Source organism: Heteronotia binoei, chromosome 10 (assembly GCF_032191835.1).
Source record: "Heteronotia binoei isolate CCM8104 ecotype False Entrance Well chromosome 10, APGP_CSIRO_Hbin_v1, whole genome shotgun sequence".
NCBI lineage: Eukaryota > Metazoa > Chordata > Lepidosauria > Squamata > Gekkonidae > Heteronotia > Heteronotia binoei.
This window is the reverse complement of record NC_083232.1, coordinates 58,765,715-58,793,150: the sequence shown is the minus strand read 5'-3', so window position 1 is coordinate 58,793,150 and position 27,436 is coordinate 58,765,715. Positions and strand designations below refer to the sequence as shown.

The window sequence follows — 27,436 nt, the reverse complement described above, 5'->3', positions numbered from 1 at the left end:
AGGTGATGGTCATTACCTTTAAAGCCCTATATGGCCTAGGACCTGCCTACCTTAGGGACCGTCTCTCCTCATATGTTCCCCAGAGAGTGCTGAGATTGGGTTCTCAAAATCTCCTTACAATCCCCGGGCCAAAGGAGGCCCGTCTGAAGTCAACTAGGGACAGGGCTTTTTCGATCACAGCCCCTTGCTGATGGAACCAGCTGCCGGAAGAGGTGAGGGCCCTGTGGAACCTTGGGCAATTCCGCAGGGCCTGTAAGACAGTCCTCTTCCGGTTGGCATACAACTGACCGGCATCTGAATACTTCTAAGGAAGACTATGGGATAGAACATCAGTGAATTGTTGTTTATTTTTATTGTGTAAATTATTAATGTATTTTAATTCTTAATTTTATTGTTAGAATCTTTGTGTTGTGAGCTGCCCTGAGCCCACTTCGGTGGGGTAGGGTGGGATATAAATGAAATGAAATTACTCCTTCCCTCCCTCTTTTAGTTAATTGGCAAAGTCCTGAGTCAGATTGAGGTGACAAGAGAGGAGGTCCTGCAACTGACAGACAAATTAAAAACTAATAAGTGACCAAGTCTGGATGGCATACATCCAAGAGTTCTGAAAGAAAAAGTGAGCTTGTGGAGCTCCTGACAAAAATATGTAATCTTTCATTGAAATCTGCCTCCATTCCTGAGGACTGGAAGGTAGCAAATGTCACCCCCATCTTTAAAAAGGATTCCAGAGGAGATCCGGGAAACAGGCCAATCAGTCTGACTTCAATACCGGGAAGTTTGGTAGAAACCATTATCAAAGACAGAATGAGTAGGCACATTGATGGACACAAGTTATTGAGGAAGACTCAGCATGGGTTCTGTAAGGGAAGATCTTGCCTCACTAACCTGTTAGTGAGGGGGTGAACAAACATGTGGACAAAGGGGCCATAGATGTTGTTTACCTTGACTTCCAGAAAGCTTTTGATAAAGTTCCTCATCAGAGGCTTCTTAGCTTGAGAGTAATGGAGTAAAAGGACAAGTCCTCTTGTGGATCAAAAATTAGCTAATTGATCGGAAACAGAGTGAATATAAATGGGCAATTTTTGCAGTGGAAGTCAGTAAGCAGCAGGGTGCCACAGGGCTCAGAACCAGAGAGGATTGTGAGGTATTCCAAAGGGATCTGTTGAGGCTGGGTGAGTGGGTGTCAACGTGGCAGATGAGATTCAATGTGGCCAAGTGCAAAGTAATGCACATTGGGGCCAAAAATCCCAGCTAAAAATACAAGTTGATGGGGAGTGAACTGACAGAGACTGACCAAGAGAGAAATCTTGGGGTCGTGGTAGATAACTCACTGAAAATGTCAAGACAGTGTGCCATTGCAATTAAAAAGGCCAACGCCATGCTGGGAATTATTAGGAAGGGAATTGAAAACAAATCAGCCAGTATCATAATGCCCCTGTATAAATCGATGGTGCGGTCTCATTTGGAATACTGTGTACAATTCTGGTCACCGCACCTCAAAAAGGATATTATAGCATTGGGAAAAGTGCAGAAAAGGGCAACTAGAATGATTAAAGGTTTGGAACACTTTCCTTATGAAGAAAGGTTAAAATGCTTGGGGCTGTTTAGCTTGAAGAAACGTCAACTGCAGGGTAACATGATAGAGGTTTACAAGATTATGCATGGGATGAAGAAAGCAGAGAAAGAAGTACTTTTCTCCCTTTCTCACAATACAAGAACTCGTGGGCATTCAATGAAATTGCTGAGCAGTAGGGTTAGAACGGAAAAAAGGAAGTACTTCTTCACCCTAAGGGTGATTAACATGTGGAATTCACAGCCACAGGAGGTGGTGGCAGCTACAAGCATAGCCAACTTCAAGAGGAGATTGGATAAACATATGGAGCAGAGGTCCGTCAGTGGCTATTAGCCACAGCGTATTGTTGGAACTCTCTGTCTGGGGCAGTGATGCTCTGTATTCTTGGTGCTTGGGGTGGGGAGGGCAAAGTGGAAGGGCTACTAGTCCCACTTGAGAACTTCTTGATGGCACTTGGGGGGGGTTGGCCATTGTGTGACACAGAGCGTTGGACTAGAAGCCTGATCCAACATGGCTTCTCTTTTGTTCTTTAAGTCCTGGTTTTTTGTAGGAGTCCATTGTCCAAACAGGTAGAAAGCTATAGGGATCTTGTTCTTTGAGTGGCCCACTTCTACAGATTTCATCATCTGCATGAGAGCCAGCCAGTTTACTTAGAAACAGGAATATTTAGGCTGTCTTGTGAGTTGCTGACCTTTTAAACACTGCCTACATTCTCTCATAGAGAGCCACACTAGTGTAGTTGTTAGGAGCTTTGGATTAGAATTTGCAGTACCCAGGTTCAAATTCCCACTCTGTCATAGAGGTTGACCTTGGACCAGTTACACACTATCAGTCTGACCTGCCTTCTGGGGTCACTGGGAGATTAAAGTGAAGGAGAGAAGAACATCTTGAGTCCCTATTGGCAGAACATAAATAGATCAAATCAGTTGTTTGTAGAAAGTTAAAGATTCTCAGCAGCAGTTATTTGACAAATGGGGCCTCATATCCATGCTGAACTGGCCTTCTGTTCCAAGTCCACATGCAGAAGTTCTAACAGGATTTAATCCCTGAGGTAAACAACAGAGTTGGGGGGGAAACATATAATTAGGCAGTGACAAATGGTACTTCAGTTTTTTGTTTGGAGCAACTTTGTCCATCTGTCCCTAAAATGGAATATAATTCTCTCTATACAACAGGGGAATCAAAATGATCTAGAGTTACATCACTTAGTTTTCAGAGGACATGATTAACTATGGGTCGTCCAGTAGGCAACTGATTCTAACTAGAGGTTGCTAAAAAATCCTGGTTTGTGTGATGTCCTTGACCACAGCAGGAGCATCAAGGGTGGGTTTTTGTTTTGTTTTTTGCTTATCTACATGTGATTCTGTAGCTCCTTGGATGGTGCTACAGAAAAATGAGGGATCATGGCTTGTTTATAGGGGTTGAGATTGTCAGGCTACAATATGGAAGACCCCAGGTTCAAGATCCCGCTCTGCTATGTGACTTTATGGCAGTTGCTGTCTTGGTCTAACCTACCTCACAGGGCTGTTGCAGGGATAAAAATTGGGAGAACCATATGTGTCACCCTGAGTGCATTGAATTAAAGCATTATGGCAAATGTTCTTTATTGGTGACACTTCCATTATCTTTTCTCATTGATGCCACCTGCTGGTATATGGCAAAATACTCACCCAAATAATCTCCAACGTAGGTTTCTGTATTGGCAAAATGTGTGAAAATGTCTGTGTTCTTGCATAAAAGTTTAAGATATAAATTTTACAGATAAGAATCAAATCCATAGCATCTGCTTCTGAAAAGGGTGACCTGCTTTCAGAGGGAAGATGTCTGCAGTACTTTTTGATAATCATTTGGGGTTTTCTGGGCTTCTGCCACTTATGTTTTTTCAGAAAGACAATGCAGAACCAGCTCTATTGACAAGCAGCTTCCGTTGGTTCTGAGAGCCAAAGTCCCATTTTCTTGCTGTTCAGCTTTGGCAGATTAGAGCTCAAACTCAGTACTCCCTGCTGTCCATAAGAGAGGTGTGCAAATGAATGTTATTCAATTGTGATGACATCTGAAATCTTTAAATCTTTTATGTTTTCTCTTCAATAGGCCTCCTATGCTGCCTCTGCTGTTGGGTACCTGACAGGCAGGTGAGATGCATGCTTGTGCTTGTCTTCAGATATAGAAATCGGTTGAGTTCCAAAAACAGTTGAGGTTTCCTTTTATTTCAACCAACCATGGCTTCTGAAGCTCTGTTGTGGTTTACTTCCAGAATTCACTCTTTGTGTGTTTTTGCTGTTGTGCATCAACTTTTCTGGTAGCAGTGCAATACAGTATGTAAGCTGCACCTGTAAGTGACATATGGCAGACATGTGCTATGATGTATCCTGCCCTCTTCACAGTGTTTGATGGTGTACGTGCAGTAACCTTTGCTACATTTCTCTATTAGACAAAATGTTCCCTTTTAATCTCTTGAACTTATTCAATGTAAAAAAGGAATGACTTTTGCAAGTCTTTGTTTTCCATCCTAGCTAAAGCAAAAAAACTCCTGTGGAAAAACGTTATTCATAGTGCATGTATAAATTTACATGTGGTTTTATAGAGTATAGGAATGGTGAGAAAAAAATATGCCTGTCCTTTCATCAAGGAGGTGTATCTCTCTCTCTCTCACACACACACACACACACTCATATTCCTTCTTTGTTATTTTTTTCTCTTTTCCACTTTGCACATCTTGCTGTCTGAGCAGTGAAATGCATTGGATATTTTCCCCTCTCAGTACAAGCATTCTCATGTGACTTTTGCTCTGCTCTGTTTCAAGCATAAAATGGTCATGGTAACCCTTTAAACCATTCTGTTCTTTAAATAGTAGGCTGGGTGGTCACAATTTGGGTAGACACTGTGAAGTCAAAATGTTAAAACGCCCCAGAAAATGGTAATGATGGGAGGGGCAGTGGGGGTAAAAAGTTCTTTAATTGATTAATTTTGATCCAAGGGCTACTTGCTCGTGATACAAAAAAGAGGTGCTTGTAGAAAGTCACCAGAGTGATTGTTACAACATTTGAAGTATGCCCAGCTTCAGTTCATAAAAATGAAATAACTTCTGCAGGGAGATTTGTCATATATCCAGCTGCTTGTGTCTCTCCTTCAGTCATTGTGGTATTCACAGATGAAACATGTAGTTTTTGTGTCTGTTGTGAAGCAGCCTTACCAACTAAAATGGAAGGGTATACATGGACTTGGCCATTGATAGAACCCAGTTAAGTCCCCGTCACCCATGGAGATCATAGCAGGAAACTGGTGTGTTGACTCCGAGTTGCATCACATGAGTTTCTGGGTACAGTGGGATATTCTTTACTGTAGGAAGAGATTCAGGTTATGAATTTTTTCAGAGTAATCCTGTTTATGTAACACTGCATAGCCGTGTCTCTACATGATGTATTTGCATATATGAGTTTGTTCATGTGTGCTTTTATACACTTTTCCCCCTCTAGGCCTGGTGTATGCCTTGTTGTTTCTGGCCCGGGTCTTGTACATGCTCTAGCTGGAATGGCAAATGCAAACATGAATTGCTGGTAATATGCTTTTTTCCCCTCAGTGATTCTCAGTATTAAGTACTATAAGATGCTGTGCTTCTTTAGTGTGTAGTCATAACCAGATGAAGAGAGCAAAGTGTTTTGTTTTACTTTTCAAGTATCTGTTTCCAGATTCTTCCTGTTTAGAAAGGAGGCCCTTTGGGGTAGGTAGAATACAAATAACATGTAGTTAATCCAAAGTCTTCAGGGATTTCTCACTGTTAATTACTGTGCAGCGAAAGAACTCTGCACAACTGGAAACATATTGCCAGCCTCAGCTTTTTCGTTTAATCAGCGTAATCAGGACTTTTTTTGAGCAGGAACACACAGGAATGCAGTTCTGGCTGGCTTGGCATCAGGGGTGTGGTCTACTATGCAAATGAGTTCCTGCTGGGCTTTTTCTACAGAAAACCTATATGAAACAATGGTGATGTCAGGAGATGTGGCCTAATATGCAAATGAGTTCCTGCTGGACTTTTTCTACAAAAATAGTCCTGAGTGTAATCACACCATAACTTCATTTTGACAAGTCACTGATAGCACTCCCATTATCCTTTGAATCTGGGGCCTGTCAAAGACATGATAAAATTCTTGCTTGGTAGTTATCATATGATCTAGATTTGTCTCTGTCTTAAAGAGGAAGGCAAAGCCCCTCTAATTTTTTTTCTTTTTGTGGATACCAATTTTAATTTAAAGTATGACTGCTAAATAATAGCGAAGAGTGAACAAAATGGCTCATTACACTTTTATAAGAACTGTGTCATTTCTATTCCTGCAAAATCGCTGGAAAATTGTGGGGATAAAATCATTAAGCACTTGGTGAGCCTCAGAATGTCAGTGGGTAGTTGAAGCCACTGCACAATTGGGTGATGTCATAAGTTTTGTCTGGACCAGTCGATGTCTTTGGGTTCAGCCCCCCTCTCTCCAAGGGTGGAATGAGTGCTCTAAAGCTGACTATGCTGACCAATGTAGACGATCAGCACGGATCTCTCCATGTGTATTCCTTCTTACTAGAAGCAAGGGGACTTTACTCCAAGCTATACTGTTTGCTTCCATCCATGCACTGTCCTTTCAGGGTCAGTGCAAATATGTATTGGGTCTATGTGCAGGCTTGTGTTTTAAAGAAATAATGTCTGTGGTTTCAGGCCTTTGATTGTCATTGGAGGTTCCTCTGATAGAAATCAGGAAACAATGGGAGCGTTCCAAGAATTTCCACAGGTGTGTGTGCACTTTTACTTTTTCCATCAAAGTACCTTGTAAATACTGTAAGATACGTTTTTTAAAATTTGGATGTGGTCTTCCCATTGGCACTTTGATGTCCTTATACTTGCATATCTGTAGATGTGCAGCCAACCCTGTCTCAAAAATAGTAACTAGCCTGTCCTAACAAAGAGGGGCTTGGCCAAAGTAGCAAAACTTTTACAAATAAGCCTTTGACATTTTCTCAATAATCTTTTTTGTGTCAGTTTATCTATGGTAGAAAACCTCAAAGAAGAGTCAAATAGCCCAATGTGATTTGATCAGAAGAGAGGGAATCTGTTCTAAGGCAACCAGGTTACTGAGGAGCTGACTCAATTTTAGAAGAACCTTTTCTTAAAAGTCTGGTCTACAACAACCTTCTTGTAGAGCTGTTCACTGTCATGCTGTAGCTACTGCCCCCAATAGCTGGTGGTCCCCCTCTTGTTTTGCATGGGGGTTCTGTTTAATCACGGCCATGGAAGGGTAACCCTGATATTATAAACTTGAGTTTAGTGAGGCTTGGAGAAATAAGCGCTTTAATTGTTGTCAGTCACTGAATATGGCTTTATGTGGCTTCATATTGTTGATGATGATGTATCATTTATTATATATTGCTTTTTCATTGCTCAGAATGCTTCTATCTATTAGCTTATTGTAATATTTAAAACAGCCTTGTAAGGTAGATCAGTATTACCTCAAGACTAGACTACTGTAATGCCCTCTACATGGGGCTGCCTCTGTACCGAATCCGGAAGCTGCAGCTAGTGCAGAACGCGGCGGCTAGATTGCTGTTGGGGCTCCCAATGTGGGGGCACATACAGCCTGGGCTACGCGAACTGCACTGGCTGCCAGTTGTATACCGGATTCGTTACAAAGTGCTGGTTATTACCTTTAAAGCCCTATATGGCCGAGGACCTGCCTATCTTAGGGACTGTCTCTCCCCATATGAACCCCAGAGAGCACTGAGGTCAGCCGGGAAAAACCTGCTGAACATTCCTGGGCCGAAAGAAGTGAAGTTGCAAAGCACCCGCAACCGAGCTTTCTCTACTATGGCTCCACGCCTATGGAACCAACTTCCAGAGGAAACGTGGGCCCTGCGGGACCGTGAACAGTTCCGCAGGGCCTGCAAGACTACCCTCTTCCGATTGGCCTTCACTGATTAAGAGGGAAACTGTTAAAGAACTCGCCATCGTAAATGTAATCATAGCACTAGTATATTTTATTAATTTTAGAATTTTAATCAGAATTTTAATTAAACTGTCAATGTAGTTTTATTTAATATTTGTATGACCAATGTATGAAATTATGCTGTTAGCCACCCTGAGCCTGCCCCGGCGGGGAGGGCGGGATACAAATAAAAATTGTTGTTGTTGTTGTTGTTTCCCTATATACTTTAGATCAGGGGTCCCCGACCCCCAGGCTGCGGGCCGGGACCAGTCCATGGCCTGTTAGTAACCAGGCTGCGGAGCAAGGCAGAGGTGCTGCACCACCCCTTTTCAGGGGAGGCAGCCTCAGAATGGGCCAGAAGCAGCACCATCACCCCTTCTGTGTGGTCAGGACCCAGGCAGATGAAAAAGGCAGCACAGCCTTGCTCCAAAGCACCACTTCTTTAATCTGCCTGGGTCCCAAATGGGTAGAAGGAGCAGTGGGAAAGTGACCTTCACCATGGAGGGGGGCAGGGACGGGGAAGGGGCAGCTTGGAGTGGCAAAAACCCCAGCACCACCACCAGTCCGTGGAAAAATTGTCTTCCATGAAACCGGTCCCTGGTGCCAAAAAGGTTGGGAGCTGCTGCTTTAGATGATACATTTACCTATGAATACATGGCTAGCTAAATAAATGGTGAATATAGATAGATGCAGGGCTTTTTTCTAGGGAAATGAAGTGGAACGGAGTTCTGGAACCTCTTCATGGAAACAAAATTGTCAAAAAAAAATGTTTAAAAGTTCATGAGGGGCACCCATGTGTTTTCCAGAAAAAAAGCCTTGGGTAGATGTTCTTGCAATTACCACATGAATTGTCCTTTAGAAACTGGTGACTGGCATGTCTTACAGTGTGCTCCTATACAGCATCCTGTCCTGCAGTGAGCTTAAACTGGAGTATGTAGAATTGTATAGTTAGAAATAAGTCCTTGTTTATCTTTTCATTCTTTGGTTTGTATTGGTAATGATTACTAGATTCTAGTACAGAACTTAAAAGTTTGCATAGAGGCAGGCATCTTAATACACTGCTATAATATGAAAGAAATGATTGGATACATTCTAAAAACCAATCTTTTATTGGCCTAAGGAATAATGTCTTATAGGAATATTTCTTTTTATTGAAAGTTGCAAATGACCATAGAAGAATTATATGAAATGTTTTTGTAAGTTGCTTTATGATACTTTAAAAATGACAATAAATGTTGTTTTATGTTTGGTTTGCTTCCTTGGTTCTAGGTTGAAGCTTGTAGGTTATACAGCAAATTTTCTGCTAGACCAAGCAGTCTAGAAGCTATTCCTGCTGTTATTGAGAAGGTATGAAACAGTTTTGAGAAGGCAGTCAGCTAGTAGCATAGTTGTAAAAAGCCACTGTCATTACTCCAGGTTTCTAGTGAAATCTAGTGGTAGTTCTGTTCTGCAAACAGCTAAATAATGGGTCAGATCTAGTAGTAAGTTTCTGCTAATGAAAAAGGGGGCATTTTTACCACTTTTCCCTTAATGTTGTACACCCATTCACTCCCTATGCTGTTCCTTCAGATCCTCTGTCCCCCAGGAGCAGTATTTTGGTGAGTTCTTCAGGCTGCAGTGGAATTGGGGCAAGTGAGTCCTGTTCCACTGGCAGAAATACCTTCCAACAGGCTGAAAATGCCACAGATAGAACACAGTACTTTTTCATTACATGTCTGTCAGATTTCAGAAACAGCAGAGTTCAATTACTGTAGTGCACTTTTTGTCTTTCTTTCCAATTAACATAGGCTGTCAGAAATAGTATCTATGGTCGTCCAGGTGCCTGTTATGTTGACATACCCGGAGATTTTGTGAATCTACAGGTGAATAAGAGCACTGTCAGGTGAGTGCAAATTATTACTATGGGTGGTGTCATGGAATCTGAAGTTCATGTTCCAGATTTTTACTGTGTTTGATGGTAGAGCTAATAAAGAGAAACATGGGCCCATTAAGTATTTAACAAAACAAAATATTCTTCATAAAAAGATACTTAAGGGCTTCCTCAGCATGATTTGCCTGGGATTCAGTCATTACCACCTGGGAGGTGTTTGTCCAGAGGGCTAATGGAAAGGGTTCATAGGATCCAACCCGTTACTAAAATGAAACATTTCACATTATGGATTTGAATATCCTTAGCGTTTTTTTACAAAGACAAAGTGTGTAGTTTTTAGGTAAATGGTTTGTGTTGTGTGTGTGCATGTTTGAGATGCATGTTTCAAAATTCTTACTCAAGAAATGGGACCCCACAACTTTGTACACATGCTTAGGCATTTTCATGTGTAGATTGGGGCTTTCTGGATTTCTCCTTCTAACTGCACCACAGGAACATTCCAGACTTTCCTGTGCAGCTTTTAGTAAGGTGGGTACGAGCCTCTACTGGGAAGGGAAGTTGACTTGCAGCATATGCAAAACCCTCCCATGCCCCCCTCTAAAAGTTTTCCAGCTGTGTATTTCTGGATGAAGAATAGTGAGAAAACATATTGTTTTCCTTCTGTCAAAATGAAGCAAGAAAATACTGGAAAATCATTTTGAAGTCATTGGAACACAGGTATATATGAAATAACTAGTTTCTCCTGGATGCTGATCACATTTTAGAGTCTTCTGGGGCTTGTTTTGTTTTTTGCTTTGGTTTTAGAAGTGTGGAATGTGTATGTTGATAGAGCATTTTTTGGCTCGCTATAATGACCTGAAGTAATACTCAAATTAAATTTGCCTTTTCTCTCTCTCTCTCTTTTTTTTTAAAAAAGCAAGTAATTATTTTATTACATTGCTTATCCTCCTTCCTTTTTGAAGAGCATAAGTATTTAATTCTACATTCCAGGTATGTAGAATGCTGTCCAGCACCTCCCATCAGCTTAGCTGAAGAGTCGGCTGTTTCAAAGGCAGCTTCATATATTGCATGTTCCAGAAAACCACTCCTCATTATTGGGAAAGGTAGTCCTCTTTGAACTTTGTAACTGACTATAAAAGATAGTGATGAGAATGGGGTTTTTCCCCATTGTCGTGTCTATATTATTCTCAAAGTCAGGTTCTTTCTGAAGTTTGGAGCTAAAACCTGCTTCAGAAATGTTTGGGGCTGTCTGAAAAGAATATAGTGATTTTTTAAAAAAAAACTTTGCCCAAGTTTGGATTTTTAAATTGTAAAGTAAAATGTAAATAGGTATGCTGGGGAGTGGCAGAACCCTGCTTGGACCCTACAGCGTATTTAGTTAAATTTGAGGTATTTTTTTTTTAAATGTCAATCTTACTTGTCTATCAGTCTGGGTTTTTTCTGGCTATGATTGCTTTTTATACGCCTCACGTTAAGTAAAAGTATAAGGTGGACTCTTGCAATGTAAGATTTATACAGTCATTTCCTTGGAACTTTAATGGAGGGAGCAGAGTGACAGTCATTCTAGGCACCTGCCAGAGTGGCTTGTTTGATAGGACTCCTGGTTATATTAATACAGACAAAGCAAGACTCTATTGGTTCTTATCAGATAAGAATTCAGAGATTACACTTTCAGTTGCTGAGTTTTGTGCATTAATTCTTAGACTGCGGGATTTGCATTTTAAAAGTTCTTAAATTTAGATCACTATTTCTGTATACTATGTTTACATTTTATCCTGGTCTTGAGACTAATAGACTGTGATGATGATAATGTTGGAATGGAATTCATGGTTATTGAAACTATCTTTTTTTGGTGGTGATGTGGTTTTTTTCCTTAGGTGCTGCATATGCACGTGCTGAAGACAGCATCCGAAAGTTGGTGGACCAGTGTGGGCTTCCCTTTTTACCTACTCCAATGGGGAAGGGAGTTGTTCCTGACAGCCATCCATACTGCGTAGCTGCTGCCAGATCCAGGTAAATACTTAAGGTGCTTTATGAATTTATTTATTTACAGCCCACTTTCTCATTGAGACTCAAGGCAGCTTGCACAGTGTAAGTCAGTGTTGTTGGATAAGGCACATAATAAGCAAAATAATGGGTCTGGGAATGCAGAAAACATGACATGTTAAACAAGCAGCAAATTGTATCATGTTCTCAGTGCACTGAGAACATGATAATGCATACAGCAACAGCTAACACATACCCTATACAGTAGTAAAGTCCACAGACCCATTCCCATCCTTGAAATATTTTCTGAACCGTTCTGTTAAAATATAGCACTATCATTTATATAAAAATGTCTTCTTGAACAGTTCCATTTTACATAGTTTGTGGAATGCCAGAATCTCCCCAAGGTAGGGGCCACTGCAGAGACCCAAGCTGTTGTGATGGAGGAGAGGCGATCCTGCAAAATGAGGGTCTGAGGCCATAAAGGGCTTTATATATGATGGCCAGTACCTTGAATTGAATCCAGTAGCTGATGGGCAGCCAACAGAGTGACTGTTGCATCAGCATATTCTTGCTTTGCCTAGCTCCTGGTAAGAATTTTGAGGGAAATCATCCAGGGCTAACTTCTAGAGCAGGTGCATTGAACTCATTTGTTATGACAGTTCATGTTACAAAGTTACTTTGTTGGGCAGGGCCATGGACTCCATAAAATGTCATGCCAGATACCGGAGATAAAAACTTTATAAAGGACACAGGAAACTCAATTAACAATATTATTTTTTACTCAAGATACAAACAAAAGCAGTTGATTCCTAGCAGTTGAAGCAATTGATTTACTGGGGGACCCACAATAGCTCCAGTAAATGTATTTAACTATATGCAAGCTGAGATTTTTCCAAGGCATGCCATAAAAGGTGGGTATCTTACACTTCCATACAAATTAGCTAATTTTGTATATATAGTACTTTTAGGAGAGGAGTCTTCATCCTTTCAAGTCTCCCATATACCCAGCCTCAGCAGCTGAGAATCCTTCCTCTGAGGATCTCAAGGAGGCACTCCACAACTCCATCCCCACCACTACCACCAACCCTGTGAGATGGGCCAGGGTGAGTGACTGGCCCTGGGTGACCCAGATAACAGGGTCGTGTTTCTGGAGGAGGGGAGGGCTAAACCAGTCTCTCAGATCACCCCTCCCCCAGTTCTCATCCCTCCTGTATTTCCCACAGAAATGGTGGGGCTGAGGGAAGGTCTGGTGAAGAGGTTGTTTCCAAAACGTCCAGGGGGTGCTTTTTGTCCTCCTGTGACTCCTTCTTCCCCACAGGCTGAGAACAGGTGAGGGGAGAAGGGAGGTCACCATCCTCCACTCGCCCCAACACTGCCTCCCGGCTCTGAAACTATTCAGATGTGTGGCAACATCATCAGCACCCATATTTCCCTTTGCTTCTTGCTAACTTCCAAGATTATAAGGTCTTTTCCTCACAGAGCAGCATGCACAAGACAGCCCAGCTGCCTCCCAATCCATATACCAGCCCTCCTCCTCTCTTCTCTGCTGGCCCCGTCCCTTCATCAGTTAACTGCCTCTCCATGGGTTCCAGATACAGAAGACGTGTATCTCTTCTTCTCTTTTACTGATGAAGTTTCATCTAATTATAGTGTGACAATAGCTGGGCCTCTGGCTAAAAGCCACAGGGCAAGAGGCCTTGTTCACTTGCCCTGCAGCTGTTCCACCTTTTTTACCAATATTGACACCCAATATGGCCTATGAAGATAGGAAAACATCTTTAAACCAAAGGGATTACAATTTTTAAAAACAAGGCAAAAATGGGGACTGATGAGCCTGTGGTGCTCCTGGAATACTAGGGCAGTAACACTTGGAACAGTCTTCACTTCAGCACTCAAATGCAGCCTTTAGTTTACTTTCTGTAGAAATTGAGGTGTTTTTATGCTGAGTTTTACGCAAGATCATGGTTAATGTTTCACCTTGGCTGGACTCCCACATATTTTGGTAACATACATATTGCTGATACTGCTCTGGATAGGTGTATCACATGGGAAGTCCCCTTGTTAGCTCTGCTTCTCACTGGTGTCTGGTCTAGAATTGTAACAGTCAGGCTCTCCAAAAGCAGTGGCTGAATGCAAGGTGGGACTACAGCTAAAGTAATATGAGTAGCTAGCCACTTTCCCATACCAAATTTCACTCACCCTGGGTAAAAAGAGCACAGTTTTAACACTGATGTTGAAAATAAGGGTTGGTTCCAGAGGTGCTCTTTCATTCATGGAAGAGCACCTTCTGGATCATCCAACCCAATTGTGTTCCTTGCTTTTTTAAAAACCATTAGGGCCTTGCAGTCTGCTGATGCAATAATATTGCTTGGTGCCCGGCTGAACTGGATTCTACATTTTGGGCTTCCACCAAGATTTCGACCAGATGTAAAAATTATCCAGGTATTGATGGAATGTAATTCAAACTGAATGACACTGAGGATTCAGAAATGTGTGGTATAACCTTGAGCAACAGATGTGTCTATGACTTCATTAGCAAAAAAATTATTTTTGTGTTATTTCATTGGTTGCTACAGTTTTATTCCACCCTTCCTCCAAGGAGCAGAGGAGGTCCTGGTCTTCCTGTCATTTCACCCTTACCCAGGGCTTTTTGTAGAAAAAGCCCAGCAGGAACTCATTTGCATATTAGGCTGTACCCCCTAACGTCAAGTCAGTTGGAACTGTGCGTTCCTGTTCAAAAGAAGTCTTGCCCTTACCTATGGTAGGTCAGATTAGAAAACAGTAACTAGTCCAAGGTAACTCAGGGAAACCAGGGGTAATCTGGGATTGCTCTCATGATGCTCCATTCCTAGTTCAATATGCTGGTTATCAGCACAACAATTCTTAAAAGATCGAAGAGGGGACAAACTAGCCTTTGCTCTGACTCCTGAATGCTGAGGTTCACTAAGAGATGATAGATATTGCCCTCAGCCCCTGATCCAGGAAACTAGAGTGGAGAAGTGGTTTAGTTATTGAACCTGAACAACAGAGACCATGTATGTGTTTCTGAGCACTTTGGAAAAAGAGCAGATATAAATCTAATTTTTACCATTCTGAAAGCTTCTACATTGTCGCTTTCAACATAGATGATCTCACACCAGACCTGTAAGTCTTACCCATAGTAGCCTGTGAAGAGGGGAACTTACAAATATGCTGCCAGAGTTCCCTGATCCCTCTGTAACGAACTTTGTGCTGTTGAATGGAAGGTAAATCCTTAGTTGTAAGAGTGAAATACGTTGAAGAAAGCAGTATATTTTGTTGGTGTCCATGTGGTCCTCTGGCAGAAGGTCCCTTCTGATGATGGAAGACCATTCATTTTGCGTCATCAAATGGCACTGTGTGCTGAAGAAACAAATAGATGCTGACAGCATGAAGTGGAAGAATCCAGCCTTCTATATTGTGATTTCCTTTGCTGTTCACTGTATTTGGGCTGCTGTTCTTGTATGCAAACCACTTCTTTTCTTTTACACAATAGGTAGACCTTTGTGCAGAAGAACTAGGAAATAATGTGAGACCTGCAGCAGCCTTACTGGGCGACATAAGAGCAGTGACTGAGCAGGTAACTCAAACATCTTCTTATGTAGATTCCTTCCTCTTTCTGGAGGGTTTTGCTTAAGACATGGCCGTTTTCCCCCTATTAGATTGTAAGTTTGTCTCTGTTGGCAAAGCACACAGATATTTTGTGCTGTTTAATGAATGCTAACAGCCCCCCTAGGTTTTACAGTACTGAATTAGGGAAACACTTGCATGTTCTGAGCAACATCACTTCAAGGGAGAGAGAGGCTAGTAAAATTATCTCTATGCTTCCAGCTTTTAGAACACCTGAACAGAAAGCTTTGGAAATACCCTTCTGGTACAGAGTGGTGGTCAGAGCTGCAGGCAAAAATGAAAAGCAATGAGGAGACTTCCAAGGTATTGGGTCTGATGGTATATCTGTATTTGTTCAAAAAAACAATGAATGCAGCTGGAAATTTATTTGGATTCCATTCAGTGTCTCAAGCCTGTTTTTCTGCATACATCAGTGGGTGTCATTGTCATGCTTTTACAGTACTTATTTCTTATGGGACCTGTTGAAGTAACAGGTGTTAATGTATTTGTTCTTGAAACAAGGCACTCGCTAAGCAAAAGCAGCCGCTCATGAATTACTATACAGTATACCACCACATCAGGGAACTTTTGCCGAAGGACTGCGTTTTGGTCAGTGAGGGAGCAAATACAATGGACATTGGGCGCACAATGCTTCCAAACTACTATCCTCGCCACAGGTAATTATTGGCTTTGTTCTGTTTTCAATGTTGTGTCTGGGTTCCTCTTGTGCCCCGCCCCCGAAAAGCCCAGTGAATAATATTTAAGTGTTGTCAACAAAGTTTGATAAACTGGTATAGTAACTGGGTTCATCTTTAGTTTTCTTCCCCTCCTCCCATCTCCAAATATAAAACAAGCATGAAAGCTTTATCTGGCATTCTTGGGGGATGAGGATTGCTAATTAATCCAATGTACTGGACACTTGCATTTATTGATTGAAGCACTGTTGAAAGATGCCTTCTGTTTAAGTGCTTATTCCCCCCCCCTCCCCCTTTCAGGCTTTAATCAGCTTGAAGAGAACATTTTAATGTATCAATCCAAACACTTCTGTCCAGTTTCTGGAAGCTAAAGAATTATTATATGTTAAATCTGTTTTGCTCTTTATGGTTGAACCTAAACAAAATGGCCGCTGCCTTTTCCAAAGTGAAGTCGTATTCCCTCCTCTCTTGTAGGCTTGATGCTGGCACCTTTGGGACTATGGGAGTTGGGCTGGGTTTTGCCATAGCAGCTGCCATGGTTACCAAAGACCATAATCCAGAGAGGCGAGTGGTCTGCATAGAAGGAGACAGTGCCTTTGGATTCTCTGGCATGGAGGTGGAGACTATATGCAGGTAAAATCTTGAAGCCACTTCAGTTCTTAAAAATATTATGTCATACCTGATAGCAAGTAGAGCTGCTGCATGAAGTGTTGGAAGTTGCAAAACTTGAAATGATTCTTTGCTTTTTGTTGTGAATAACTGCAGGTATAACTTGCCCATCATTATAATCATAGTCAACAACAATGGAATATATAGTGGCTTGGATTCAGGTAGCTGGAAGGAGATACTGGAGCTTGGAGAACCTGCTACACGGTGGGTAGTTCTGTGCTGCACTGAGTCAGCTTTAGACTTTTTGCAAAGATTTGGCCTGTATGCTTATAACGGCAGCCAAACTTCTGATAGCTTCACATTGGAAGAACTCAACAAAATTCACTCAGTCTCAGTGGTTCCTAAAAATTTGGGATGTTTTAACTATAGACAAACTGGCTTCCCAAATTATTCAACAAGAAGTTCCATTATATAAAAACAACTTCATGGAATGATGGTTTCATTTCTTTGATTATACTGAAAATTCCAGCCAAGAACATTGTAAAGTGCCTGTACAATTTCAAAACTTTTATGTTTTATTGATTTATAAGGGTATATGAAATTATCATTCTTTATGTTCCTGTTGCTGTTTATATTCATATCCTTGTTCCAATGACAGCTCTGTTTCTGGTTTCTTCCTTGCTTGTATTATTTTTTGCTCATTATAGATTGGTTAGGGTTATGCTTTGCATGTTTGATGGTTGAAATAAAATTTAAAAATTCAAAAAAAGAGAGACTTTTTGGATGTAGCAAGCTTGAAACATATAACAAAACTTCCACAACACTCTTACTTTTCTCATAGGCCAGGGGGTCCACAGTGTGGTTCCATAGGTGCTATGGTGCCCACTGACACTTTTCCTGCTCTTTCCAAGTGTTGTTAGAAAGTACCTGGGCCCAGGTGGGCCTTTGCCCAGCAGGGCTTCTTCCTGGCCATTGTTGACCTAATTGGTTGGGACGATTTTTTTAAACTGTTGCTTTAGCGGCAGCTGCTGCCACAGCATAAGGATCTTCACTATATGACTGCAGACAAGCTCTGTATATGCAAGAAAATATTTTTATGCAGTATGTTCATTTTATAAGGCTCCTGTTAAACTGAGTTTATGTCTGAAATGTTGAAGAAATTACTGTTATGGGTGATGTCCCTCCTTGACATTTTGTGGTTGGCTCTGCCTTGTCCAGCAGCCATTTCATGGACGAGCCCACCACCCCATGTCAGAATTCTGGGGGTTCCTGCAGGCTCAAAAAGGTTGGAGATTCCTGTCGTAGACTGTAATGCAAGAGCTAATTTGATGGCTTTCCATTGTATCTAGTTCACATGTTAATATAGATTGCAAATATTGAAATATTCCGCTTTACACTGAATAAATATGGCAGCAATATCCCTGAGCATATTTTCTGTGGACACAAGGCAGTCTATTAAGAGTGGATCTCATTCCTATCTCTATGGATAAATGTTAGAAGATCTTGAACTGTTAACTCTTGGAGAGGATAACCCCAAGAAAGTATGAGGCAGTGCTGGAAATAGGTTGATGTAATACCTCCAGGCCTGACCAGGGCAAGGAGTTCACCAGGTTTGGGGGAAAGACTGGGCCAAAATAGTCAAGACATGCAAGATCTGTGCTAAAAGGGGGCTGAAGTGCAGCAAGAAGTGCCTGCTTTGAAGATTTGTGAAGAATCACCAACAAAGATAGTGTTTAATCCTTTCTTCCCATTACACTTTCACAATTTAAAATGCTTTCTGAAGCTGCAACTGACAAGGGGGGTACACATATACTCAGGTGTCTGAACCACAGAAGTTTAAACCACAAATCTTTTGTGCATAAAGTCTAGTTTTGGCCCTCTGACTCCAGAACTGGAAGCCCCTTATTAATTTATTTTGCCACTAGTAGATTTCTTGTATTTGGATGAAACTTAGACTGAAGTGACAAAAAGATGGTAATTGAATGGGCCCTGATCTTTCCTCCAAGGAACTCTGGAAGAGGGCAGTACCTCTTGTTGGACACAATAGTTAGCAAGTCAACAGCATAATCTTTTTACGATGTCTAGGTGTACTCTCTTCTCCGTGCTGCTTCTGCAAACCAAACCTCTGTTTGCTTCATTTCAGTGCCCCTCCGGTATGTCTGTTGCCAAATGCTCATTATGAGCAGGTAGCATCTGCCTTTGGTGGTAAAGGGTACTTCGTCCAAACTCCAGCGGAACTACAAGCAGCCTTGAAAAAGAGCCTGGTGGAAAAGGGCACCCCTTCCCTCATCAACATAATGATTGACCCACAGTCAGACAGGAAGCAGCAAGTAAGTCTGTCCAATTTCTTTCTCGGCCTGAAGTGTGAGTAAAAAGCCACTTCTTGCATTAATGGCCATACATGTCTGGATAGCAGTTGTTAGTCTTACAATATTTCAGGTACGGATTCAGCATCGCTGATGTAGGTTGCAATTTGCACTTTCAAATGCCAATGCAGAGTAGCTGTCCCAGACAATGTTTAGTTTCAACAGTCTTCATTAATTATATTTCCAATAATATTTTGTTTATGTGTGCATGAATAAAAGTGTATTCTTAGAGACTGAGTGTGGGTTTTGTGTCTCCCTCCACCCCCAGGATTTTCATTGGCTGACACGATCCAACCTATAGTAGAAGATGCAAGGTCTGGACATCCTAAGCAAAACCGTCTGTGTAAACTTAGTGTTTTGGACTTGAAACCACACTACAGCTGCACTCTACAGTTGTTTATATGGATTGCAAGATCCTTATGTATTTGCCCAGTCTTCACTGGCCAAGGACTGGCGACGTGGCTGTCAATTTTATCACTCTCAGGGACAAGCAAATGAGGGGCAAATTGTACCCAGCTCCCTTCCTTATTGCTGCCGTAACCAATCATGCTGTCACAGCATCATCCATGGGGTCTTTTGTCCCAGCTCTTAAAACTAAGTTGCTGTAGTGCTGAATTTTATATCTTTTCCTGGTAAGAGAATGCTTGTATAGCTTTGTGGTAGCTGCACGTGACATGTCTCTGTCTGTCTGCTAGAAGACAGCATGGAGACTAGGAGTGTGCATTCGGGTCTACCCAAGCTGAAAATATACCCAAAAAATACCTTATCAGTATTTTGGGGGTATATTTCAGCTTCCCGATCCTTAAACCATGCTGCCGGAGAAGCCATTCTAACTGGTATTTCTCTTATTGGGTCTATTGGACTTGGAAAAATTTGGGATTTCTGAAAAATACCATATCCCAATACCATGCTGTTATTGGGATCCAGGATTTTTTGGAAATACTGAAATTTTGGGGGGTCCAATAGACCCGAACTGAAAAATACCAATTTAAAAAAATTGCATACCCCTAATAGAGATTAGCAAACACTCATGGTGCTGCAATGGAAACATAGCCGCATGATGTTGCCTTATAAAACGGACCAAAATATAAAAGCTAGAAGTAAAATTGTGGAGTTCTAAAAAAACTTAAGACTGAGCTGTAACAAACCCTACCAGTGTTGTTAAATATTGTGCACTTCTGCTGGCTTTGATACAGGTATATATTGGAACCCATAGTTAATATAAGTCTGTAACCTTTTTTCCTTGTAGGCCACAGTCTTACATAATATGAGTAGAGAATATATGGAGAAGCAACCTGCTCTGTTAAGGGGGTAACTGGTTCTTAAATGTGTGTTCTGATGCTTTGCTTACCAGTTTGTTTTGTGTAATATTGGTTGAGTTTTGCCCTTTTTAAACACACAACTAAGTACTGTTGGGGTGTGTTGAGTATGGAGGGGATAATGTTGCTTGGCTCCTTCACACTTTGAAACAAATCAGACTTCCATAGCTTAAATGTAGTTTATAGATATGAGACATCAGTTTTAGCATTTGATAAGCATTGATTTCTTTCCCCCCACAACATTCTATATTTCATACTTTCTGTGATCTGGTATTAAATCATGGTGTTGCAGTGCTTTCTTATAAGTCAGCAAATAAATTCAAAAGTTTTCAGAATAGAAGAAACCTACCAACAGTAGAAACCAACCTTTGAATATATGAATCTTTGTCATATTTACACTTGGGCAGAAAAGTACAATGAGTTATAATCCTAGGAATCTGCTAAACAAGTCCCATGTATTTCTGAAATTCTCTTTCCAAAAATTTAGATACTGTTCATTTTTTAAAGAAAATTGTGCTCACTGCCATTTATATTCACCAGAGGGCACCCTTTATTCATGATTCTTTTTCTCTTTGATACTGTGTACTGAGCAAAGCTACTTTTTTCTGAATACAAATTGGGGAGACAAAATGTTAATTACCAATGAAGCTGCAAAAAAATCTACAAACAAATAAGATGCTAATAGAGCAAAAAGTAATAGAGCAAGAAAGTATTTGCATTTGACTAGATAACCCTAGAGGTCCCTTCCAACTCTTTTATTCTATGATTCTGTGATGAAATAACGACTTTTAAATCATGGAGTTTATTGTACCTTTTACTGAATGCAGGAATAGGAGCTGTTTGATTCAGTTATTACACCCAGCTGTTTTGTGGGACATGCTCAGTTTTATGCATGTAAACAGTATCTTCTAATGAAAAAAACAGTGTACAATTAAACTCCAGTACACTTATCTAACACATTTTTATCCTGCCTGTATTTCTTCCAAGGAGCTCAGAGTGGTATATACAGCTCTCCCTTCCCTGCTTTAGTATTACAACAACATTTTGCTCAGTGAACTTTATGGCAATGTCCAGTATCCTAACCACTACGCAACACTGCAGATATTTATGGTGGAACTAAGGACAAAAGAAGAGCTCTGCTGTATTGTAGCAACTAGCCAAATTTCAATAGTGGCCAGCCAAGTGCTTCTAAGAAGGCCATAAGCAGAGCATCTCTTCCCTATTGACTGCTTCTGTTCCTTCAGAAGTGAGGTAGATGGCAACCAGAGACAGGACTCTTTCAGTAGCACCACCTCATTTGTGGAATGCCCTTGAGGTTACTTGGTGCCTATGTTGCTTTCTTTTAGGTGCCAGACTAAAAAGTTTCTGTTCACCCAGGCTTTTAATGAAGGGGTTGATTTTTTGTAACATTGTTTTAGCCTTGAAACTGTTTTGGGCACCACAATTTAAGGATATAGACAAGATGGAACATGTCCAGAGGAGGGCAACGAAGATGGTGAGGGGTCTGGAGACTAAGTCCTATGAGGAAAGGTTGAAGGAGGTGGGTGTGTTTCGCCTGGAGATGAGGTGGCTGAAAGGCAATATGATCACCATCTTCAAGTATGTGTCATATAGAGGATGGTGCAGAGTTGTTTTTTGTTGCCTCAGAAAATCAGACTAGAACCACTGGGTTGAAATTAAATCAAAAGGGTTTTCGACTAAACATTAGGAAGAATTTTCTGACAGAGTGGTTCCTCAGTGAAACAGGCTTCCTCAGCTGGTGAGCTCCCGTTCTTTGGAGGTTTTCAAATGGAGGCTAGATGGCCATTTGACAGCAATGCTGATTTTGTGAACGTAAGAAGATCATGAGAAGGAAGACGGGGAGGTACTGCACTGTGCAGAGGGTTGGACTAGAAGACCCTGGAGGTCCTTTCCAACTCTTATGATTCTATGGAGCTACAGTCTGAATTGGGCAAAGTGTGCATGAGAATTGAGGAACTTGCATGTAACTGTTACACAGGTACCCAACCCATGCATTCTGTAATATGGAAATCTGCCCATGGTACATGATATAGAAAGTTTCAATCCCTCTGGAGCTTCATGAAATGTACATGTTTTTAATAACACTGTTCTTTAAAATGTATGCTGAATATATAATGACTGTAATCCTACACAGTGAGATGCATGAACCATGAAATTCAATACAAGAAGTCAGTATATTGGATTTTGGCCATTGTACAAATGCTTTTAGCCAGATGAGGCTAGATTGGAGGTCAGGGTTTTTCAATGCAAATAGAAGATAACATGTCAAATAACAATGGGAGGATAGATAAGATTAATCTTGGATGGTTCTGAGAAGACACGGTTAAAAGAACTGGGTCAAAACTGGGCCTAAGGTATTGTGGGAAGAAACCCTAAGAAAGCAAGTAGCACAACAGTAGGCCTAAATAATAAATTATAAGGCCATCAGGTGTCACATGGAACCAGGCACATGGCATCATCTCAGTACTAAGGATGTAGGAGGTGCAGCAACTGGCAGAGCTACTGCCCTGCTCTGTAACTGGTACAGAATTCAGCAAATTCTGTAAAGAGAATTATATTGTTTTGCCCCTGCTAATGCCCACATTAATTAAATGAGTTCAGTTTTTCCCCCTACTCAGCTTATGTTGCAGATCTAAATTGTTCTTAAGTGGGTAGATTAGCCCTGTCTCATCCTCACTGGGCTCACACAGTGCAGCTCTATTCAAGATGCCTTACTTCTCTGCAGTGCAGATATGCTGGCTGGATTTATCCTTTAAAGAACATAGAGTTCTTTCAGAGGGAAGGGGGGGTGGAAATTGTTGATTTCATGCTTATTAGCTGCATTCACCTTTTCAAAAAGTAGAGAGCCAGGAAACAGTCCTTTTAAAAATTGAATTGGGGCTAGTCCTTAGCCAGAATCAGCAGTTTAATAAATTTAACTACAGGTGCCAAGGTTGTTCAATATACCTAGTGCAATTGTACTACCTCTGGCCTCAAAAAGCAAAACCCCCACAACCTCTCCTGCCATGTGTTGAATTTTAACAGACCAGGCATGGGGAGGGGGGGAGCTGTTCTAAACTAGAGAGCTTGGTTCAGATCCTCTCTCTGCCTTGTAGTATTGCTGGGGGATCTTGGGCCAGTCACACATTCTGAGCCTAGTTTACCTCATGGGGTTGTTAAGGTAAACTGGAGGAGAAGAGAGTGATGTAAGTCATTTTGGGCCCCCACTGGTTATAAATGAAGTTAACAGATATAATTTACTTATCTGAAGAACCAAAAATAGACAACAATAATTTAGAAATGGGTGTTCCAGGCTTTCACAGACATCGCCTTAGCTTGTGGTATTTGCCTCCCTCTTAAAATCAAACTAGACACGATGGAGATAGTGGATTTCCTTAAAAATTGGATTATTTGTTTTGTTTAGTACACATTTATCCTGCTCGTCCTTCAAGGAACTAAGACTAGCATAGCTGGTTCTCCTCTCATCTGTTTTATCCTTACATCAAGAAGTCTGTGAGGTGGGTTTGGCTACGAGAGAGAGAGAGAGAGACCGCCTGGTTCAAGATCATCCAGCGAGCCTCCATGGCAGAGTGAGGATTTGAACTTGGGGTTCCCAAATCCTAGTCTGACACTCTAACCACTACATCACACTTGGCTGTCTACTATAGGCAGACATGGCACTGATTTGGATGTAGAGTGGAAGAGGAGCTCCACATGGTTTCTTTAACTGAACAGGACTGTTGTTAACCGTCTAAAAGGGAAAAGTACATATATACAGTATATATATCTATGTTGCTTATCTTCATAGCTCTTTAAAGGAAAAAAAGACAAAGGAAAGATGGTTATCTGTCTTATATTTTCTCTTTAAAGGACGAGCAGTGGAGGGGCCCTGGTTTTCATCAGCCAAACTGTACAGTGGTGCATTTGTTAAATATTCTTTTCACTTTCCACACAGAGACCAAGAATAAATGTTTTTGAAAAGTGTTTTTGAAGAAACTCTACTGTTCCTTGGAAGCATGTCAGGGGTTCCTCTGTGACGACTAATAATGGCAAAAGGCTCCCCTCAAGAATTGCCAGTCTTCTGAGATGTACAGTTGCTGCGGAGTGTTTGGCTGTGACCTGGGGGACTCTTCCATTTCCTGCCAGTCAATGCAGGAACATTCCTCTGTACAGCTGAGGAATGTGTATGGTGTATGTAGGGCTTTATTTTAGTTCTGGCTGGCTTGGTCTCAGGGGGTGTGGCCTAATATGTAAATGAATTCCTGCTGGGCTTTTTCTACAAAAAGCCCTATGTGAAACAACAGTGTCATCAGGGGTGTGTGGCTTAATATGCAAATGCATTCCTGCTGGGCTTTTTCTACCAAACCCCCCCTGCCCCGGGGTGTATGTATCTCCCAGGCTTCACATCTGGTGCTTCTATGTTTTTATCAGGTGAGAAACCATTTCCTTATGAAAACCAAGTGGAGTGCTGAGGATTCTGGGGGATGCTTCAGAGCACACACATATGATATTCCTCATTACTATGTATAAATGTGAAGGTTGGGCAATGAAGAGAGCTGGCAGCAAGAAAATTAATTAGTTTGAAATGTGGTAATGGAGAAGAGTTTTGCGGATTCCAGGGATTGCCAAAAAAACCAACCCCAAATCAAATTATATCTGAATTCTCTTTAAAAGCTAAAATGACTAAGCTGAGGCTATTGTACTTTGGTCATTGTAAGGCTCCCCCACCTTGAGACCTGCTTCCAGCCTTCCATTATCCTGCCACTAAAGAAGGTGTCTGTCTGGCCCACTGACCTCATAACTGGGAAGGAGAAAGGGTTCTGCTATCCAGGTCCTCTTATTTCCCCTGACTGGCTGGCTGGCCCTCTCTCTGCTCTGAGTTCAGTCTTGTTTCTGCCTTGTTAGGCGTGGTGCCTTCATTTTCATGGGATTCCCTGGCCCCCACCCCACCTAGCCTGCATCCCGTTTCCTTTTAATAATAATAATAATAATAAATTTTATTTTTATATCCCGCCCTCCCCCACCAAAAGGCGGGCTCAGGGCGGCCTGTTTACCTGTTCTACCCGAGAGATTGCAAAAAAGGGGAAAGCCTTTCCTGCCTCTTCCCCTTACTACCTGTCTCCCTAACCTGTTCCTTCTCCTGGCTGCTCAGTGCTGCCTTATAGCTTCTCCTGTCCTGGCCTTCCCCAAATATGGGCTCAGCCTTGCCTTCTGATCACTACCCTCCCTGCTGCTGCCTGGCTCCCAGCCTTTTTCTCAACTATTGTCAGCTTTATCTGCCTGGGTCCCAGCCCCTGGCCTGGCCTTCCTCACTTAATTGAGTCATGTGCCTGGCCATGTTCAGCTTGGGGAACTGGGATTGGTTATTGGCTCTTTAGAATCACATAATAAGAAGGCAAGTCTCTCTGGAAAAGACAATAATGCTAGGAAGGTAGTTAAGAAAAGAAGACCCAACGTGAGATGAATTAACTTAATGAAGGAAGACATGATGTTCAGTTTGCAAGACCTGAGCAAGGCTGTTAACAATAGGATGATTTGGAGGTCATTAATTCATATGGTAACCGTAAGATGAATGCAATTTGATTGCACAAAACACACATTACACTCAAATACTTATATCCTGCCTTTTCTTCTGTCCCAAGATGACTTACAAATCTCAAAAACACCACCATTTTAAACATAAAAATTGAATCCCAAATAACCCTTTCTTCTCCCCCAATAATTCCTGGAAAGTTGTATAGCTACTTTTCCTTCTTTCTTTTCTTTCTTCCTTCCTTCCTAACTTCCTTCCTTTCAAAAAAAGATATTAAACTGCTGGAGCAGAGCTGGATAACGTTTTCAGGGAAGTGGCAAAAAAAAATTGCTGCATCTGTGAAGATGTTGGTGTGCCAGCAAATTGGGAGGGGGAATGGTTGCCACCTCCAGGTTGGAAAATACCTGGAGATTTTTGGAGTAAAGCCTGAGGAGGGAAGGGACTTCAACAAGGCATAATGCCTCAGAGTACACCTTACAAAGTAGCCATTTTCTCCAGGTGAACTGATCTCTGTCACCTGGAGATCAGTTGAAATAGTGGGAGATCTCCAGCCACCACCTTGAGTTTGGCAACCCCAGGGTGGGTTTGTCCTTGACCAGGCAATGCTTGGTTCAAGCCCAATCCAAGCAGTGCTCCCAGTCTATTATGGATCCACCATGGACTCAACTGACGGCTGAGCAGGCCTGGGAGCCAATGAGGATCATAAGCTGTATCTGTCACCAGGGCATCTGATGCTTGGATGGTGCTCTGCCCCTGCGTGCCAAGCAAAATGGGCTGCAGTGCTTCAGGGGAATTGCCTACATCCAGTCTTGAACTACACGGTGAACTATTTTTCCTGTGTCTGTGTGCTCTCGTTTTCCTCCTGACCTTGCTAATGTGCAGTGCATATTTAGTACATAGTAATACTCTTGTATTAGCTTGTTAAGCACCACAGAAACCCGAGAGGAGCTACCTAAATGAGAATCAGTGTGTCGAAATGTGAGGTTGCTGTAATCATATCCCAAAGGGGTAACTATTAGTTGAGAAAATTATTAATTAGTGAATCAGGTGATCTCTGTGACTGCCTATCATTCAGAGATGTGGTTCACAGTTCAGTTTAAATTGTCGTCTCCCTCTTTTCATTATCCCCCCCCCCTTCTGTTTTAATAGCTGGTATTTGTGGTGGGAGCATCTGATCCACTGCTTGAGCTAAATATAGCACTGTCTAGTGTAAGGAGAAGATTTAATGGGAAATGGTTGGCATTCCTTCTCTCCAAAGCACAGAGCGAGAGATAGGGCGAGCACCATGCACAGACAAACATACCAGGGAGTGAGAGATTGAAGGGGGGGGGACCAGGCGGGCAGGCAGGCAGACAAGAGATCCTAAAGGCAGATCGGCACCCTGCACATTGGAATTGTCCAGCTTGCAGCAAGCATGCTCAGCCTCAGTCTCACAGCATTGGGATTTTATCTGCAGCTCCTTTTCTGTTTTGCTCTGTCTCAGACCTCTTTTGTTGACAGTGTCTTCTCCATCTCTGCAGGTAAAGGACATAAACTGGTCACTTGCATGGGCTTTAGTTTTCTTAAATTCTCCTGCTCTTTTTGCTGGATTTGGAAACAACTAATGCTTTTGATTGCAAATGTCTATGAACTATCATTACAATTGCAGAATTATAAGAACCAATTGGCAAATAAAGTTTCTTTTTCAAATTCTGCTTTTACTTATGCTCCCCTCCCCAACTGAATATAAACTTAAATCTATTGAACAGAAGTGGACTAGATTCTCAGTAAATGCATGTAAAATCTAGCTTTTAGGACCAAACATTTGCTTTGAGAACTAAATGTTTTTGCTTTGCATGGGTTTAAAAATAAGTGCATCACAATGTATATCCGTTTCTATTAATATGCTTGTG

The 27,436-nt window shown here is 41.6% G+C and overlaps 2 protein-coding genes across 2 annotated transcripts in view; both read left to right on the top strand.

Annotated features, from left to right (window-relative positions):
- The window catches only part of HACL1 (2-hydroxyacyl-CoA lyase 1), a 30,967-nt gene extending 9,999 nt beyond the window's left edge, over nucleotides 1-20,968 (top strand). The window contains exons 3-17 of the mRNA XM_060248724.1: nucleotides 3,665-3,705; nucleotides 5,050-5,130; nucleotides 6,276-6,348; nucleotides 8,806-8,883; nucleotides 9,324-9,418; nucleotides 10,397-10,509; nucleotides 11,284-11,419; nucleotides 13,732-13,837; nucleotides 14,910-14,993; nucleotides 15,245-15,346; nucleotides 15,545-15,699; nucleotides 16,192-16,350; nucleotides 16,483-16,590; nucleotides 18,470-18,656; nucleotides 18,961-20,968. Of these exons, the coding sequence (XP_060104707.1) occupies nucleotides 3,665-3,705; nucleotides 5,050-5,130; nucleotides 6,276-6,348; nucleotides 8,806-8,883; nucleotides 9,324-9,418; nucleotides 10,397-10,509; nucleotides 11,284-11,419; nucleotides 13,732-13,837; nucleotides 14,910-14,993; nucleotides 15,245-15,346; nucleotides 15,545-15,699; nucleotides 16,192-16,350; nucleotides 16,483-16,590; nucleotides 18,470-18,656; nucleotides 18,961-18,993 (1,551 nt within the window). The 3' untranslated portion in view covers nucleotides 18,994-20,968. The remainder of the gene's footprint in view (nucleotides 1-3,664; nucleotides 3,706-5,049; nucleotides 5,131-6,275; nucleotides 6,349-8,805; nucleotides 8,884-9,323; nucleotides 9,419-10,396; nucleotides 10,510-11,283; nucleotides 11,420-13,731; nucleotides 13,838-14,909; nucleotides 14,994-15,244; nucleotides 15,347-15,544; nucleotides 15,700-16,191; nucleotides 16,351-16,482; nucleotides 16,591-18,469; nucleotides 18,657-18,960) is intronic.
- Nucleotides 20,969-25,565: 4,597 nt separating this feature from the next.
- The window catches only part of COLQ (collagen like tail subunit of asymmetric acetylcholinesterase), an 87,350-nt gene continuing 85,479 nt past the window's right edge, over nucleotides 25,566-27,436 (top strand). Inside the window, 3 exon segments of the mRNA XM_060247708.1 lie at nucleotides 25,566-25,574; nucleotides 26,694-26,870; nucleotides 26,872-27,064. Coding sequence (XP_060103691.1) covers nucleotides 25,566-25,574; nucleotides 26,694-26,870; nucleotides 26,872-27,064 — 379 coding nt within the window.